At 40.7% G+C, this 18930-nt stretch overlaps 1 protein-coding gene across 4 annotated transcripts in view; it reads left to right on the top strand.

Annotated features, from left to right (window-relative positions):
* PLCB1 (phospholipase C beta 1) overlaps nucleotides 1–18930 on the top strand; it is a 401106-nt gene that overhangs the window by 11209 nt on the left and 370967 nt on the right. For all 4 annotated transcript variants that reach the window (XM_056357294.1, XM_056357293.1, XM_056357295.1 and 1 more), the window contains exon 2: nucleotides 1544–1621. In XM_056357294.1, the coding sequence (XP_056213269.1) occupies nucleotides 1544–1621 (78 nt within the window). The remainder of the gene's footprint in view (nucleotides 1–1543; nucleotides 1622–18930) is intronic.

The raw sequence follows: 18930 nt of genomic DNA, 5'->3' as shown, positions 1-18930 counted from the left end.
TCTTCTTAGTTCAGAACTTGCTCTTCTATTTGTATTTCTGTGGTGGATAAAAATATGCTTCATGCTTGACTTAATTTTATTCTTCTACTTGTTTCCCTGCAGGCTTCTGACCAGTACTGGGCCTGTCACTTAGCTTCTCTGGGTCTTGCTTTTTCTAGCTGTAAACTGGGAATAATTCAGCCTCCCTGTTTCATGAATGCCCGTTGCTGAGAGTTCTGTATTCCATCACAAAGGACTGTATTGGTGATATAATGTAAACAAGTGTTATTTTCTTGCATCAGAAATGGCACTTGCATAAGTTAGTTTTTATTTATTTATGATAATGTCGCTCATCGACTTTATTTGCACTTAAAAAAACCCCACACTTGAATATATTTGATTTACATTTGAACCTATTGGAACCCATTTATTTGCTTAAAGCAATACAAACTGACCTCACACATTGCTGCTTTTGAAATAGGTGAATGCTACAGCTGTAAAATACTTGTAACACTGTAACAGAAATACGCAACCTTTTTTTGAGGAGGAATTGTGTGTTTAGCCTGGATTCCTGTGGAGGTAAGACTCAGGCATTTTTTCTGGTCTGCCTGGCTTCCTCCTCCTTTCTGTGCTCCCTCCATAACTTTTCAATCGAGTTTGGCAAACAGGTAGAGGTCTCAAGACAACAGCATTTTTTACAGATGTCGTGAAATATAGTAGAGGAAATGGAGAAGAAATCCTATTAGGACCAGGCTGCACTGATGTCAATTACAGTTAGGTACCAGGGAATCCTGATGGGCGAGAGGTATAGTGTATGCCTACCTGTGGAAAAGGCTTCGGTTAGTGCTTGGATCTCTCAAGTCAGGTACCTGCGGTCAGTCAGAAGGCACAGATATGTAGGTAACTAGGCTGCCTTACTTATTGTACTTACAAATGTGCTTGGTTTTAAGTGACCTGAGCTATGGATGTTACCATAGTAGACAGGTTTTCAACTGATTGTGAGGTGGGGTGGAATACACATACTCCCATTACGAAAATGTTTGTAGTTTGACTGTAGAAAAAATTGAAAAATACTAATGGAAAGTAATTGACAAAAGTCTTAATGTAGTGGGTGCTACTCCGGGTTTTCTAGGCAAATTCAGTCTTTGTTAAAGCAAAGCTTATTATAGGCATTTAGCTCTTGTCTGTATCAGAAGGTTAATTTGGGTTAGGGTGGGCAGTGGACTTCTGATAACTATAGTACTTTGCTGTGTGGGCTCTAGTTTCACGGTTAGTGTGTTATGTCTGTTTAACTTCAACTTCCAGCTTTTCTGGAGTAATTCCATGTGTCGACAAGCCTGGAGTTATTTAGCGCTGTCTTCTCAGTAATGGAAATACGTTATGTCAGAAAAATGGAGATTAGGCAGGTGATACTAAATTCTTTTTAGTGACATCTTGCTAGTGATACCTTCAGGGTAATTTCTAGATGTTGCAATTCATTAACATGGGTGGCAAAGCAGCTTATGCATAATTATGTGTTCTGTGTGTTGACATGGATTTTCTGTTTATCCTCTTTTTCTTCCAGGACTCCACTGTTGTGACTCCAATTATTCTCAGAACAGACCCACAGGGATTTTTCTTTTACTGGACAGATCAAAATAAGGTAAGAGAAAAGCTTTGTGCTCTGTAATGGTTCTTTCTGTTGTCTGTGGTGTAATGGGCAGGAGTCAGGAGGCTTTGCATGCCAGTCCTGGCACACCAGACAAGTATTGCATCAATGCATGTTCCTCTGCTCTTCTGGGGAGCAAATACAACAATCCTGTGGCTTTTCCCTGGTGCACAGGCCATGGGGAGATGCATGGAAGGTTTGGTAAATTCCAGCCGTGCTAATTATGAGATGGACAGTGAGGTGTATAATTGTCCTGGTTTGCAGGCAAGGATCTTTGGGATGCTGTTGTGGTTCATGGTTACCTTGCCTTCTGTGCACTGAGGGTTTTGGCTGTGGTGCACAGCAGATCCAGAATTCCCAGAGGCCAGAGCTCCCTTGGAATTCTTCCTCCTGAACTGCTGCATGCTCCCTGGCGATGCGTGGTGGGCCACGTCACTAAGTTCTTACTAATCCTCGCTGGACACTTACTTTCTTTAAAAACATTCTGATATGCTTAGATCACCGTTATGGCTGGGGAGCTCTTGGGAAAGCTCATGGCCTGAATCATTGCTGTTACTCCAGTTTCACATCCGTGTCGCCCCTTGAAATCAGCACTGTCATGTTTCCAGCTGTTGGAGACTGTGGAGCTGCACTGGCCTGAAAGAGTATTGGTACCCTGAGCGATTGGGTGCAGTTTGTTTCATATACCATATCAGACATATATTAGAAAATTATTGTTGCAGTTGTTACAGCAAAATATGGTATCAAAACTAGGAAGTGAACGAGTTCCTCCCTTTTTTTACAGGTGAATTTTCAAGTACTTAAGTAAGTGCTTTTACCAGTTCCCTGTTGAGAATGGTGTTAGAACTTGGTAGTGCTTGAGCTTTGGCCTTGTGTTGGAGTATATGCCAAAATGACTAAACACGTAGTATTCTGGCTATGGAAACCTGGTTTACCAGTTGCATAGCTGTTTTCCAGGAGTTCCTGGTGATTTTGTGTTTTTAGTTACCAGTGTAAAAATTCCTCGAGGAGGTAGCAACCATTAAATGTGCAAACTGAATAGGCAATTTGCTATTACATTAGATCATATCTATCTTGCTATGTTTGCATTTTAGAGGAGGTGGAGCACAGTTTTGAGTCAGTGTATTTAGAAATCATATTACGGAGTTAAAATAAAAATCCTGCCTTTGCTTGTGCTTGTACAAGGTTGTGATGGGTAATAGCAGGTTCGTCTGATGACAGACCAGAGTTGTTAAATTACTGCCCGAAGAAGCAAAGTGAATACCCTCAGAAGTTGAAGGCTATGACTAATTTACACCAAACCAGAAAAATAACAGCAAACTTTGTAATAATAAATGGAAAGCCAGAGCTGATTGAAGAGTTTATTTCACTTCTAATATGTTTGGCACTAAGACCTCCTTCAGTTTCCTACTGTTGTCTGTAAAAACAATGTCTTGAAGCAATTCTGTGAAGAATAGCTATTTATAGAATTGTTGTTCTCATATTCATGAAAAAATTTATTTATAATGCTCAGAGCATTTTTTTTTGAAGGTTGGGTATTTGTTCAAGAGACGTAAGTGTCAGTTTGATTTTTAAACTTGCAAATCAAACCTCTGTAAAGGGCAACAAGAGGGACTTTTTCTGGTTAATAATTCATGACAACTAGGTGAAGCGTGTTCCTAAACCTCATCCTAGCAGTGTCTATTTAAAGAAAGTAAATATATTCCTATTGAGGTGCTGACAGTGCAAGGACCAGGAAAGAAATGCCACTTTCTGCCTTTGCAGAGAATGGTTGGGTTCATGTTTATTGTGAAATTACAAATATGTTTAAAAATACAGGAAATTATCTTTATTTCCTTTCCTTTGTGTAAAGTGATCCTGTGATGACAGTGGAACTAAGTGGAGAAATAATATCAGGACAATACAACCTCGAAGTGATTGCTCTTTCTTCCCCCCGCCCCCAGTTATAATTTTTTTTACAATTGCTTTTGTCATAACCAGGGTCTGATATTTTCAGTGTATGGAAGGATGCATACACTGTAACTGATAACAAAGCGATGAACAGAGAAGCCTGCCTGCCAGCATCCTCGGTCAGACACGTTTTCCTGGGAGCTGACCACCAAGAGGTGTGGAGATGAGGCATGAGTAGCAGTCATCTTTATAGCCATATGACTGTCCTGTTTGCCAGTCACTGTGCAAAGCGGTAAATTGCCTCCTGGTTAATGGTATGGTTTTAAATTGGGAATCTGGCTCCTTTGGTTGCTATTGCCTTACCAGTAAGGTTACACAAAAATTACATTAATTGCTGGGGAGTTGTGTGTGGGGGAACAAAATAAAAAAAACCCGCTCCCCTATGCTAAATTTTTATTTTGCTTAGGCAACTGGTGGATGCAGCTCTGCAGCTTTCTCTGACTTGTTGGCTGGTTGAGCTGCTTCTTGTGTTGTTTTCTTGTTCCCTTTTCTGTTTCTCTTCTGTTGCACAGGAAGGTAAATAATAAGTAGGGTCTGCTGTCTAGCAGTATATCTGGACAGTCTTTTAGATTGCCCTTGGTGTAGGCAGAGCTCAAAGTTCCTGGTAAAGCTGCACGTTCAGTGCAGCCCTCCATCGGTGTCACTGATCCAATCTTGTAGGTCTCCATGAATTAGCAATCCCGGTAGGGTTTGCAGCCCTGTCAGTGAGTCTGGATAATGCTGGAGTCAAACAGGTGATGGGTCAAAAAGGCTGCCAATAAAGTAATTCTTACCAAGAAGCTCTATATATGTGACTAGTGAGGACTCTTAACTTGCTGTCCCCTGTAGCTTTCTCATAAATAAATTAGTAGGGAATTTCATAGTTTGCTTTCAGAAGCCGTATACTCCTAAGTAATTGTTCTAGGTCTGTAGTTTCAGTCCCATGAAGACCCATGGCGCTTACATTATGCCACATGTGAAAAGACTGTAAAGGATGGCCATTCTTGTGGTGTATCAATGGCAGCTGGGCCTAGCAGAGCCACCTTCTCATCATTTACTTCTAAGAGCTGGAACAGAACTTTGAAAGAAGACAAGCTACAGAGGAGGAGAGCCTCCAGAAGCCTGCTTTGCAGCAGAGTGGCCATCTGACAACTTACAGGCAAGGCAAACAGTAAACTAATTGCTCAAGACTCCTTCAATGCAAAAGCGATATCCATGTGCCTTATTGTAAAATGGTTTGGATTGGACGTGACCTTGAAGATCATCTAGTTCTAACACCCCTGTCATGGGCAGGGACACCTTTCCCTAGGCAAGATTGCTCAAAGTTTCTTCATGACTCTGTGATTTGACCATTTAATTATGGGCTGGCTCTGATGTGTCCTGCCAGGTACCCAGGTCCGGTGCAAGTGCTTTTGGACATTAACAAGAGCCATGTTAAACAGTGATCGATCAGACTTCTCTGTTTGAATGACTTTATCAGCGAAGTAAACAATAGCGTAGGATAAAAGTGCATACTTGTTCTTCTGACCATGTGCCATTTCTCTTTGATTTTTATGAGCTTGCTTCACCTTTGCTGCACATCCTAACATGGTCATAGCTGCAGTGAAGGTCTGTTAAGCAAGTTCATTTAAGCTCTTATCTTACAACTTGGTGATAATGTGGCATCCTGCAGTTTGACATGCTTACTGTGTATTTGCGTATTGAAGTATATTTTGCTGTCCAGTAAAGGTAATAATTCAGAACAGTCATACATAGCATTTTGCTATTTTCTGATAACAACAAGATATATAAAGCCTTTTGTTTTAAACAGATGGCAGAACAGCTTTCTGATTTTAATTGTATTTTTCAGTATGAAATTCTTTTGTTGCTGAAGGTTCTGGAGTATTTTCTTCATCTGTATGCAGAGTGCTGGCTGATTTCATATGATTACTTGAAGGATTTTCAGCATGGGATTTAAAAAAGAAAAATTAATTAATGTGACAAGCTAGTGTCTGTTACATATCTTCTTGTTTCTGTACTGTTTCTGAGCTGTAGCAAAACCAGACAATATTCATTGCATTGTTGCATTTTTATTACCTGACTGAAACATATCTCAATTCCTTGCTACTTTTTAAAAAATTGGAATGCTGTTTCTTCCATTTGTTCTTATTCTGGTCATGAGCACTGAAAAAAAAATAAATCAAAACTTGACGAGGTGAAGAGAAAGTCTAGTAGAATAAAAAGGAGTAATAATCAAAAGCATTTCTCAGGAGATGTGAAGAGGCTGGAAACATTTGGTGTGTTTAGCCTAGCTGGCAAAGCAAAGCCCGAGAAAGACTGTGACTTCTGTCTATGAATAAATATATCAACGGATGCATAGGCAGAGTAGGAGAAGAAATATGTATTGTCAGACCGATTGTGTATCATTATTCTTGCATCCTTTAGCTGGAAGTTGTTACACAATCAGATAGACGTTAGGAGAAGACACTTAGCCATTGACTCAGTGCAGTTCTGATACTGCCTGAGAAAACGAGTAAAAGAAAGCAAGCAGCTAATTGCTTTTATGGTGGAGCCATTTAGGTTCTTGAAAACCTGATGATGGTATAATGTGCTGTTCTCTTTGTCTTGCTAGCATGTACTGATTTATTCCTGTGTATTTTTAAAGCTAGGTCACTACACTGACATGGCAGCATGCAGAAAGCACAGAGGATGCAGATGCAGTCTCATCCACAGCACCATGGAAAGAGATCAGCTAACAGTCTGTGTCATGAAATTAAACATTAATGTCCAGTCCCAGGGATCTAATAGCGATTTCTAATGCCTTCTGCAGAAATGCTGTTTTAAACAGATGATGATCCCACTTGTCCAAAGGAAGTTTGTGTTGAGAAAATACTGCAAGTTAGGAGGTGATACTTAATCCATTGGAAAGGATGTGTGGCTGAAGCTTTCCTCCTCTGCTGGTTGCAATTAGAGCAGTAGCACAGCCCAGCCAAGTGGTTTAGCAAGGAGTCACTGCTTCAGAGGCTAGTTTGCACAATTCATACTTCAAGCTTTTAAGGTGGGGTGAGGAGACCACAGCAGTACAGAAGTGCCTGCAGACAGCTCTTTCCCCCAGCTCTGGCTTGCTCAGACTGACAGGTTGAGGATATCTAAAGGCAAAGAGACTCAATCTGTACAGATTTTTAGTAAGGACAATTTTGCGGTTTTCAAGGGAAGTAGCGGCAGGAGTTTCTGCTCTTACAGGGATAGGCCTGTTTTTTATGTGTGAACATTGCTGGCAGAACTGATACTAATACGTTGTAGCTCAGGCACAGAATATGATCTCGCCACAAGAGCCTGTAGCAATAATACTGTATTTTGAGCTGGAGCTTTCTCATTTCATGAGACTGCATGAAGTGGTTCCTTAAAATAAGAGGGGAGGATTTTTCTGACTTTGCAGGTCCTTTTACCTCAGAGCACATGAGGCAATCATGGGTTTCTTTGGGCCTGAAAACCCAAGACAAAACTACAGAGTCTGTGTCAAGTGGGGCCCAAGGATTGTAGGTAGGATTTTGTAGGGTTTAGGCTTGGCTTCAGCATGTTTGTGAATTGTGACAATCCCCATTGCCTTCATCCAAATGAAAGATGATGTGGCATTTTTCCAGCTGCTGGGGATGTTGGCTGTGTTATTTAAGAGAGTTCTTTTGTGTCTCTCTTGAATCGGGGCTTTAAAACAGGTCAATATTTGTACTGCCCTGTGGGTCAAATATCTTTTAATTACATCTGTATAGGTTTTACAGTACATTTGACAAGCACACAATAAAGGCTGAAGTTGATGTATCAATATTTAAAATATACCTAATAATTTAATGACAGGAATGTAGTATCTAGTAGTACACTGTTTAAAAATACCTGTTCCAAACTCCAACTGTTTGGCTTAATTTATTCAAGGGCAAGGTTTGTCAGTGATACATCTCACTGCTGAAACTATCGAAGTGCATCATTGAACATGTATTCACACTTTTCTTTCTGGCATGTAAAAGGGAAAAAAAAAGAAGTTAAATAACTAGACCCTTTCATGAACTGAGACTATAAATATCATTAATTGAATGAGAAAAGATCATAGGATCATAGAATGGTTTGGCCTGGAAAAGACCTTGACGATCACCTAGTTCCTGCTGCCCTGCCACGGGCAGGGACACCTTAGATTAGATAGGATGTTGAAAGCCCCATCCAGCCTGGCCTTGAACATTCCAGGGATGGAGCAGCCACAGCTGCTCTGGGTGATCTGTTCCAGTGTCTTGCCATCCTCACAGTGAAGAATTTCTTCCTAATATCTAATCTAAATCTGCCCTCTTTCAGTTCAAAGCTATTCCCCCTTGTCTTATTGCTACAGGGCCCACCAATAAAGGTGCATGTCTCTCCACATAAGGTACTATTTTAACATGTACAATGAAAAACTTGCTCTTCTTCCTCACTCTTCTAGCATCTTTGGCATTTCAGCAGTCAGCATCTCTTACTGTCAATTCTGGCTGATAATGAGCATTGGGTACATAGACCTCTATCACGAGGTTTGTCATACGAATGGATTTACCTTTACTTTAGCTACTAAACACGGGAGTCAGAATGACATAGATCCATGTACCGTACTGGCATTCTACCAGGCACTGAACAAGACTTGTACGTTTAGGTCTTGATGTAGTGGGGTTTGGTTTACTAGTAGCAAATTCTGTATTAAATGACTTGTGTTCTCAGTGCTCTAGTACTTGTGGTGCTTCTTCGTTGACTTTTGTAAAAACATTATGTATAATTACATATGTACATTCTTTAGTGCCATACTGGCATGAATGAAAGTAACACCAAAGCTAGGAAAGTTTCTTACCAGAAGGACCCTTTTGATATCAGATTATAATCCTTTCCTGCTGAAGGGGAAGTTAAATGCATTCCATGAATGATGTTGCTCAAGACTTGCTCCATGTGGTACAACTCCTTTATCTATTTACTGGCTGTGTGAACTGAGCACGAAGCCATGGACAGATTGCCTCTGATTTTTTAAGGACAGGGGTCACTTACTATATTTTCGTTGGAAATTTAAGGAGTGAGGAGTTTCAGGCTTTTGAACATGGAGGAGGTCTTGTGGAGGTGGTGCTAGTCTTTTGGCGTAATTAGAGGGAATTGGATTGGTATCTGTTTTTCAAAACAAGAAAGTTGCATGCTGGAAGAGGTGACATAGTAGTTTTCTCTAGAAGTGTGGATGAGGACTCCCCTGGGAGAAGGAGTTGTGGTGATGTGAAGGTCTGGCTTTTCAATGACACTGGAAATTGGGATGAACCTGAAGCAGCTAGTAAAACAATAGTGGTGGCACAGCAATTAATCAGGGCCTTTACCTCAGTTTTGCAGTCATCTTGATTCCCTTTACTTTGGTTTTGCAGTCTTCTTGATTCATGAATTTGAGGTGTAATGTTAGAAGCTTCCATAGTGGCATTAGAAACTTTAGACCAGGGATGTTGTTGCTGGAATGCAAATAGAATCTTTTTAAAAAGAAAATGACCCATAAATACCGACATCCAAAGTTGTGTCTATCACATTTTTAATGGGAAATGGAAGAGAATTTCCTCAAGGATGCAACTGCTTGCGAAGGGACTCTTGTACCCAATAGGCTGAACAGTGCAGAAATCGGAAGTGAAGTCCTAAAGGTGAGTTCTTTTTCTAGTGAAGATGCAGTTTTGTGATATGCAGCATAAAAGTCAACTTGTCAAAAGTAGGTACTAACTAATCTGTAACAGGAGTTCTCAGCAAGGAGGTCCTGATGCTGGCTTGGAGGAGCTGATGGTAAAGAAGTGTTCAAAGGTTGAGCTTCTGTCTCTGACAGCAGCCTGAGCAGTAATCCTGGAAAGTTCACCTCTGTGCATTTGCTTTCTTTAATATAGAAGTAACTCCTCACCTGTATCTGTAATGGCAGTACCTAGGAGTTAAGAAATAAAAAAAAAAAAACAAACAGTACATGAGCTCACACCCATACTGATGGGTCCATGCTGGAAACCATGTGCCAGTGCCAAAGAACACTGCCTCCTTGCTGGTTTATACTACAGAGATTGTTGTATTTTGAAGTGAGGAAAATTTCTAGCTCAACAGTTAACACAGTAGGGGAGTCAGCCTAGCAATAGTTCATGGTCACTTGAAACTTGCAGCTCATGTTTTTTCAAAACTGCTTAAAAATCAGCATGTGAGTGGAATAAAGGAAGGTGGGGAGAGTGGTAGGGAGTTGCTACAGATAGTGAAAATAGGAGGAAATATTTCACAGAGGTCAACTTCCCATCAGACTGCTGATTTCATTTTTAAAAGGAAATCTTTCTGCTTTTAAAACAGGGAAATTGTTCAAGGCCCATTAGGGGACTGGTACTGCATCAAACACGGAAGATCTCTAGTAACCCGTTTCCACTAAGTATCTCCCTTATTGCTGTGATGGAGGCAGGAAAAGAAAATGATTTTAGGGTTTAATCTACAGCATAGGTGTAGTTTCTGAAATGCGGAAGCCAAAGAACTTCAAAAAGGGAGGATGACTCTGGAGTCAGCCAAATTTAGGTACTGTTGAATTCTCAGGTACTGAGAACAGTCCTAACATATTTTGTGGAGTGTGAAAACATTGAAAGTGGGTTGTGACTTTATTATAAAGATGGGATTGTAGGTTGTCTTTTGTTTAGCTGGGCTGAGACTTGGTAGGCTTTGGCTGTAGATAGCTGTGAATGTTAAATGCTACAAAAAAAATTGGTAACTTTGAGGTTTTGTGCAAGAGATGTTTGCGATCTGGCTACTGGAAACTTTTCTGTTGTTACAATTTTCAACTTAAATATTTCGATGAAGGAAACTTGGGGCCAAGTTGGCTAGCATACACTAAGTGACTTCTTTTAGTGGATGTCTGTCCAGCTCTCACATGCTATGTGACTTAAATAGGAATTTTATTACAATTTGCATCTCATCAGATCATAATATAATGCAGCAGTCGATACTTGGCCTTAATTAATAACAATGTATGCTTTTAGGAAACAGCTGGGAGACCTGGGTACTTGCCTGTTCTTCGTCATGAGTTGTCATAGCTCAGCAATGTGCTGCTCTACATCCCTGTGCCTGTTTCACCCTCTGCCCTGACTTTGTCTATTCAAGATGCTGCCAATGAATGGGGCTGCAGCAGGGACAGCCTGTTACTGCCTCATTAGCACCTGGTACAGAGTGGTTCCAATCAGCTGCCATGTGTGTGCTTTGGTATTGGAGGTGTTCCTGTCTTCTAGCCGAGAAGGGCTTGTGGTAAAGGAGTCAGTGGTGTGCAATAAGCTATCCTTCAGTTGCTTTTCTCCCCTTTTAATTAAAAAGTCTCATGTTCACGTCCACAGCTTGTACACAGATTTGGTTGAATATGCAGTATCAGCTTTGCTGACTGACCTATTATTAGCACAGTTCAAAAATTGGCTTCTAGGACATCAGCTTTCCAGATCTTTGGGAGGATAACTGATCTCACAGCATGCCTGTCAGACTGCCTTCTCTACTGAAGCTCTGCCAGTTCAGATACTTCTCTCTAATGCTTCATATCCTGGCTGTTTCCCCTTCCCACTATGCTTTCAGGTTTTTTTGAACATTATTTTCAGTACACTGAAAATAACGATCTTTAAATAACATATATTCTGTCTCTATATACCTGATCTTCCTGTGTGAGCGTATGCGTGCCACAAGTAATCAGTGTTATGTGGTAAATATGTTTGGAAGTTTTAGTTTATTTTTCTTTTTTTTTTTCTTTTTCTTCCTTTTTTTTTTTTTTTCTGTTAAGGGGTTTAAAAAAAGTTCTTGACATACAGGTGACTGGTAAGAAATGTCAGTTTTGCACTAATACTTGCCTTATTTGCTTTAAGGCTCTTTGCCATTAAAAATGTGGACCTTACCCTGCTTCCCTCTCCGACCTTTTGCTTACTCCTGCAGTCTTGGTATTTTACAGTAGCTGTGCATACTTGTAGCTGGCATCACACAGAGCAGAAATGATAAAGCCCATGGCCTGTATCTACAGTGACAACACTGTACTCCATTGTACAACACTGCCTTCTGTTTTGATTTTGGATTAGTGCGTAAGGACAGAAGATGCTCTGTAGGATCCTTTCCTAGAGAATCATCTTTCATTCCCATCTTCTTTGCTTTGACGACAACTTTTACTATATATATCCCATTACTGGGAAGACACAAAACCAACCTCACACTACGAATCATAGGAGTTTTAGATTAACTGTGTGTATCTGTGTGGCTGTTATTTTTGAGCATTTCTAACTATATAGATGCTGTTTACATCGCTGTTTCATCCAAATGTTCTGCTGGATTAGAAGGTCTGTAAAATCTGCAGGCAGCCTCTGCTGGTGGTGTGCATATTCTCTTGTCTGCAGCCGAGTTATCAATTTTCCTGATGTTTTGATGCTGCTGTATCTCCCCGCTGGGCAGCAGTTTTACTACTAAAATTCTGAAATAGCTCTGGAGGGTGTCAAACCCACAGAAGAGGGGAAAGAGGCTGTACCTTCCCTGACTCTTGTGTACCTGTGCGTGTGGATGTGCTGTCAGTAGGCAAACCTCCTGTCTCTTTTCAGAGTTAGGGCTCTTCAGCCACAAATGAGTATTCATCTTCATTACTTCTCCTAATTAATCTTTTCACATAGGTGTGTTTTTCAGTGTATTATGACTTCATGATGTCATTGTCCATCCATCACTTTTTAACAAAAACCAATATGACGCCTGGTTTATGACATTGTAGCTCTACTGATGTCAAGTCATTCCTCATGTGCTTGTGCTGAGGGAAAGAAGCAGGAGCCATGATGACACAGAGGATTTAGGTTTCTGTCTTCATTTGTATCTCAGGAAGAGTAATTTCCAGTATCTGAATTTTTTGGTGGGGAGACTGAGCCTGTCTTTGAGACTGGCACATGCCTTTATCCAACATGCACTCTGCATTGTGTGAGAGGAGCAAGATGTACTATTGTACAAGAAAATATTGTACAAGTGGTTGAAGAACGTATTTAAATCCTGAATCTCCAGGGTGTGTTAAACACTCAGTTAGCCCAGTAACAGTTTTGTCTATGTGGGTATATGTAACATTGCTATTTCAAGGCTGTAGTTATACATCAAAAGTGAAATTCTCCCCCTGTGCCACATCGCGAAGAGCTCTTCTACTGTCTGGGGGCTGGGGATTACCAGAACCTACCCCTGATTTCAAGGTCGGTCACAGTGTGCCTGCAGAGCTTTTACTGAGCCTTTCGCTACTGCCATGGCTGCATCTCATGCAGACATCATCAGGCTGGTGGTGTGCTGCTAACTGGCTAGAAGTACATCCCTGGCTGCTCCGGACGACATAGTCTGCCTCAGAATTGGAGAAATACGTGGGTTGTTAGCTGATACTGCACAGCTGTGCTGCCAGCTATTTTTCAGATACTGTTTATTGAAATCTAACTCACAGCTGACCTAGGCGAATGCTGTCTTGCTGATCACAGTATGTTGATAAACTGTGTGAATTGTATTGTATTTATTTGTACGACATGTCTCACTTAGGAGGACTGTGGATAATTTGGACAGGTGGTTTACTACCCAGGGAGCTGATTATCTCTGATTGATAAACAGCAGTAAGTGCTGCTTAACAAGAGTAATAATAAAAATATTGATTAGCAAGGTACAGCTGTCTGGTACTAAGTATGCTTATTGAAGCCCCTGTTAAAACAGTAATGAAATTCTGAAGGAAGTTTTTTGTCTTTTATTCTAGCTGCTTTGGGTTTACTCAGGACAGTTAGACATAAGGCCTTATTTAATAAAAAGCACTATGAAGTGGAACGCTAATGCCTAAAAGTTAGGAATATGGCCAAAAAATATGCAGGGAGTGCCATTAGAGAAACTTACGCAATTTGTCTTAGGCACTTAAAACTTGGAGACTGGGAAAAACAAAAAAATACTATAAGGGAACTTTAAGAACAATACGGTGTCTTACAAAAGGCGGCTTTATTCTTTGATTTCCCTAAAAATAAAGAAATAACTAGAATAAAATTGAGGTGTTTTTTTCTGCTTTTAATCCAGATTTGCTTGCTAAATAATAGAATAAGCATAGGACTATGTTGTTCATTAACATGCTTCTAAATGAAGGTAAGACTTAGGACTTCCCTGAGCTATTTTTACCCTTGCCACTGAAGTCGATGTTGCAGTGGCACATCTTTAAGTCATCTGTCAGGCGCTTCTGCTAGCCAGTCTTCCACAACTGTATCTTTACTCCCTCACTAGCATGCTGTAATTACACGTTCCCAAACATATTTGAAGGGAAGCTGGCATTATGTGTGTTGAGCAGCAGCAATGCTGTTCCAAGGACAGTCAGAGTCTTGCAGTTGTCACCCCCTTCCTAGCAGTCACATTCCACAGCAGAGGACTAGATTGAATCATTATATATCATATATGCTTCCTCTGCCCCAGGAGAATATCTGGTACGATACTTTTGAGCAGTGCTACGTTAATGATTGGACTTGATGATGTTAAAGCTGGTTTCTAACCTAAATGATTCTATGATTTGAAGATAGTCCCTTTGAGTTCTCTAGCCTGGGGCTTTCCCCCTGATGTTGGAACACCCTGAAGTGGTTTTGAGTTGGTTGTAAACTGCTTGTGTGCAGAGTAAGTTGGCTTACTCATGTAGAATATTCTCAGTAAGGGTCAAAGTCTAAAATTATCTCATAGATCTCTGGCTTTGTGTTGTACCCTTTTGCAGACACAGTGGAAGAGGGAAACCTATAGATATTGTTGCCGGTGAAACCTGCTGGGAAGAGCCTGTCAGAGATGCTGCGATCGTTTTCTTTGAGCATAATGATGTCATACATACTAGATGGATGAGGTGAAAAGCTTTCCTCATTGGACTTGCAACCAGTATATTTTAAAATGTAGAAAATCACTTTGAAAAGCAGCACTGCTTTTCTGCTGCTAAAAGTAGGTTTTCCGTGTACTGACCGTAGATGTATTTTGTCACTGACAACTTGTACCAATATCCTTTGCATATCAGTGTATTGCATATCTGAATTTAGATCCCTCTTTCACATACATTCAACTTTCAAACAGTTTTTCACTGAAATCAAGAAGGGTACACAGGAAGGGGGGTATTGGGAAGATAGAAAGCTGGAGGTCAAGTCAGCCGTTCTGACTTGCAGGCCGAAATACTTGCAGTCACCTCCACAGTGTTCCTACATTTCAGTAGCAAAAATTGTTCTGGCTTTGTAGCCTTTGTGTAACAGGAGAATTACCTAAATGTTTGTAGTTACAGTGGGAGCAAGGAGTATCTTAGCCTCTTCAGAAGTTCTGTTGCAAAGCTGATTGTTGAAATAAGAACTCTTAATACCTTGAAAATGCCCTTTCTCTTGTTCAAGAAGTAACATAAGGCATTTCATAATGCAGTGAAGCCTACCCCCCGCCCCCCCCCCCCCCAGCATTTCATTCAGGACTTATGGGGATTCAGGCTAAAATTGTGTGTCCTTCTTTCTCTCATTGCTCCTTCTGCCTCCAAATCTGCTCCACGCAGAACCGATAGGATCTGTGCGTGTGTGTACAGCTCCACTCCATCTCAATTCGTATCTGAATTTCCTGGGCATGTTCTGTTTTCTTATGCAGAAATTTTGCCTTTGAGAAGGATGGCTTTTACCATTTCTTCTTGGTTTCTGGATGGGTTGTACAGTGCACATGGTCTCTGCAACTCCATCCAAATCCTTTGGATTTATGCTGGTATTTGGTCATGGCCACTCAGCAACTTCCTTGGATTTATGCCAGGAAGATGGCTAATGGAACAACCTTTTTATGATCTGTTTAGCTAAATGGCTATAATAATGTGGAATATTAGAGTAACAGATGCTGTTGACCATCCTGCAGTAGATCCAAGTTTGTATATACAGGAACTGTGCACTTCCTTTCAGAGTCATGTGCATAATCTGGAGCTTCTCATTTGTTGCTATGGTATTTTATTATCAGAACAACGAGAAACAGAAGTGGTGATTTTAATGAATTAAGTCAAAAGTGCCAGTCTGCAACAGTCTCGGCTCAGAGCCTAAGGAATAATTTTTTGGTATCAGTAGTAACACAAGAGTGCTCTATAGATCAATTTTAGACGTTGTTGGCATCTGAGGATTTCAAAGACTTGAAATAATTGAAGTCCATCTTGCTAAAACAGTCCCGTGTTGTAAAACTTACAACATGTTAAGCTCACATCACTGCTGCGATTTTGTGTGGCCTCAGACTATAGCCCCTGAAGCACAGATGATAAAGACCTGGAGTTCAGCTTTAACTGCATACTGCAGAGCATGGTGGTGGCTGGCCTGTCACCCCACCTGCTTCCAGAGTGGGCTGGGAGGTGAACAGAAAAAGGGAGAGATGGAAATGAAGCATCCAGCTGGTGACTTCTACTAGACTTTCTTCTGTGAACCTTTTCTTAGAGACAGAACAACATGCCTTCAGTTTTTCTGGTGTATGAAATAAGGGAGTGACTGACCAACACGAGATCCCTCAGGATCTAGAGAGACATACAGCCCGATCTCATTCTGCCTGATTCAAAAGAGGGATTTGAAGCGTGGAGCTTTAACATCTGTAGCTGAGATTGGTGAAACAGCTGTTTCAGCTGTGTATTCAGTTTGTATGTCTGAATTTAATCTACATGATGATGACACCAACATGAGGATAATCGCTGAATCATGAGGGCATTATAAGTTGACAGTAAATTCCCTAGAGGCGAAAAAGATGCCAATTATATGGGTATGACTGAAAGTAAGATATAGGGGAATTAAAAGCATATCACACACAATCTTAATGGACTGTTTCAGAAATTGTAAATTCTGGTCCATTAGTATAATAGCCTGGCATCATTAGGTATGTTGTTTAATTGACTTGGCTTTACGTTTGGAATATCGACTGTTGGGTGATCTGAATATATTGATATTAAATAATCATGCTGTTAATGATTTACAGAATAGTCTGAGAACATAGGAAGAAGTGTTTTATGAGCTGTGGAGTCATATGCCAAAAAAATAGCATAATTTCAAGTCAGAGACTCAAACTGAAAAGGCTACTTTTGTCCCCATTGCAGGTCTAGTAAATACAAGACACAAACTTCATATCATTTGAGAAAAGAATTGCCGTGTGCCTTGCTGAATAAAAGCCCCTTTCTCTCATCTGCAAAGGTGGAGATTTTTCCTTTCTCTGGCGAGGCAATAAGCTTTTCATAAACAATGTTCACATGCATGGAGTTTGATTCACTGTACCAGTAATGAGTTTCTATAAAAGAGGGGTGTGTGCAAGGAAAACGTACCAGGGTTTGAAGCTCAGTAACATCTGGTAAATGACAAAACTCAATTTAACCTGGGTGTTTCAGCGAGTGGAGATGGAACTGAATAGAATTACCTGTGAGCATCAAGAGGACTCCACTTAGGGGTCAAGGGGGTTATTACCAGTCAGTTTATACTCTTGAGCATTTTGTTTGATTTCTTTCCCCCTTTTGCTGTCTTGGAAGAATTGCAACAGTAATAACTTTGTGTGCGAATATAGCTCTCACAGGCAGTGACAGATGATTGCTTGCTATCATCTGTCATTGCCCCCTGCCATCGGATGCACTAGGTTGGAAAGAGCTCTCAGAGGGAATCTTGCCAGTCAGCCTGTGACTGCATCCTGCTGACACTGAGAACTGATTGCTGCCTAAGGATGCAACTTGATGCAGCTGTGGCTTTGATATTTATTATGGAAGGAAAACTGCCTGACTTGTCAACTTGGGGTGGTATCGTAAGGGCCAGGCTGCACATGGCCGAGAAATGGATCTGGGCTTTCTGAGCAGGAGTGGTAGTTGCCCTGACGATTGTGCTAAGGAGGCTGTAGTTACCCCTCCTTTAATCAAGGAGGCCCAGGGGTTACTGTGATAAGTAAAATGTGATAAGATGCCCAACAAGCTGTATGGGCATCAGAGGAGATTGAACTACTGCTTGTAGCTCAGGCTCCCACCTGCCGTGTTTGTTAGGGGTGTGAGGGAGCTCTTCTTGGGAGTGGGTCTTGTCGCAGGACTCTCTGCGAAGCAGATATACTCCCTTGTAATTTTTTTGAAACTATTTTTCCTACTTGCTTCTTTAGGTGTCTATAAAATGAAATAAGCTAACTTGGAGAATCAGACTCATAACTTTCAGTGTAAGGAGACCTCCTCACGCTGAACGGAATGTTTTTGGAAATCCTGAATGTCATGTTTGACTTCAGTTATAGTCATGAGGAGTAGGAATAGACATTAGTATCTGTTTACTGTCATGTAAGGCAGAATGAAAAAATCTGGTTTAAATCCAAACTTCCTTGGATATTGTTAAAGACAAATATTATGATGCTACTTCTATCTACATGTACTTTTCCCAGCATTTATTATTTGAGATGAAGATGTAGTACTCTAACCTGAATTTGCATGAAGACACAAGCCATATTCTAATGTGGATTAATAAAGCCGTATTCTGTTTACTCTGGGGATAAATCATATCTCCTGTCTAGATGTGCTTTGGGTTTTTTTCCCAGAGATATTCTGGGGGTTTAAATGTGTCACATAGACCTGTGTACATGTGCTCTTCTATGTTGGTTTGTTTGTTGTTTTTTTTTTTTTTTTCCCTCCCCCTCTCCTCCTCAACTCTCAAGAAGTTAATATACCTGTGAAATCAGTGATCTCCCAGCAGAGGTTTGAGAATGTCTGGCTAATATCATTATGAAACAAATGGTAGGGTTTGCTCCAGAGACTTGGTTCTAGTCAGACAGCTACTAATTAATAAAACATTGCATAAATCACCAAGATAAGAAAAAATACAACATATGCAAGATCCTGTATGATCTGCAAGTCTTTTTTTAGCTATGCATTCTGTCAAACTGATGTACGCTGATCACAAAGTGGATGAAATGCTTTACTTCATATGCTTGCAGGATGTAGAAAAGCCTTTTCCTATTACATAAAGTGTTGGTTTGACCTGTCCTCTTCTTGAATGTCTTTTGCATCTTATAGTCTTTTTACTGTCTTACTTAAAGAGCAAGTGACTTAGGAGTGGCGTATGAGAGATGCTTCAGGAAGTCAGAAGCCTGTTGAAGTTGCGGAATGATACACAGTGCAGTGTTGGACTGCTGGTCATAGTCAAAGTGCTGGTGTGCAGGGGTGAGCAGGGGAATTGGGGATGGAGGAGTACTGGTTGTTACCTAGCAGTCTCTGAGCTATAAGCAGACTTCTAGTTTGCATCTGCTTCAAAATGTTACGCGGATGACAAACAGCTTTTGGAATTGCAACTTTAGGTCAGGAGGCAAATAACTAATGACTATTACATTAAAGTGCAAAAAAACCCATCCAGACCCCACAAAACCTCCCTTTACAAACCATG

The sequence above is a fragment of the Falco biarmicus genome, chromosome 12, assembly GCF_023638135.1.
Source record: "Falco biarmicus isolate bFalBia1 chromosome 12, bFalBia1.pri, whole genome shotgun sequence".
In the NCBI taxonomy this organism is placed as follows: domain Eukaryota; kingdom Metazoa; phylum Chordata; class Aves; order Falconiformes; family Falconidae; genus Falco; species Falco biarmicus.
This window is presented reverse-complemented; position numbering and strand designations above follow the sequence as displayed.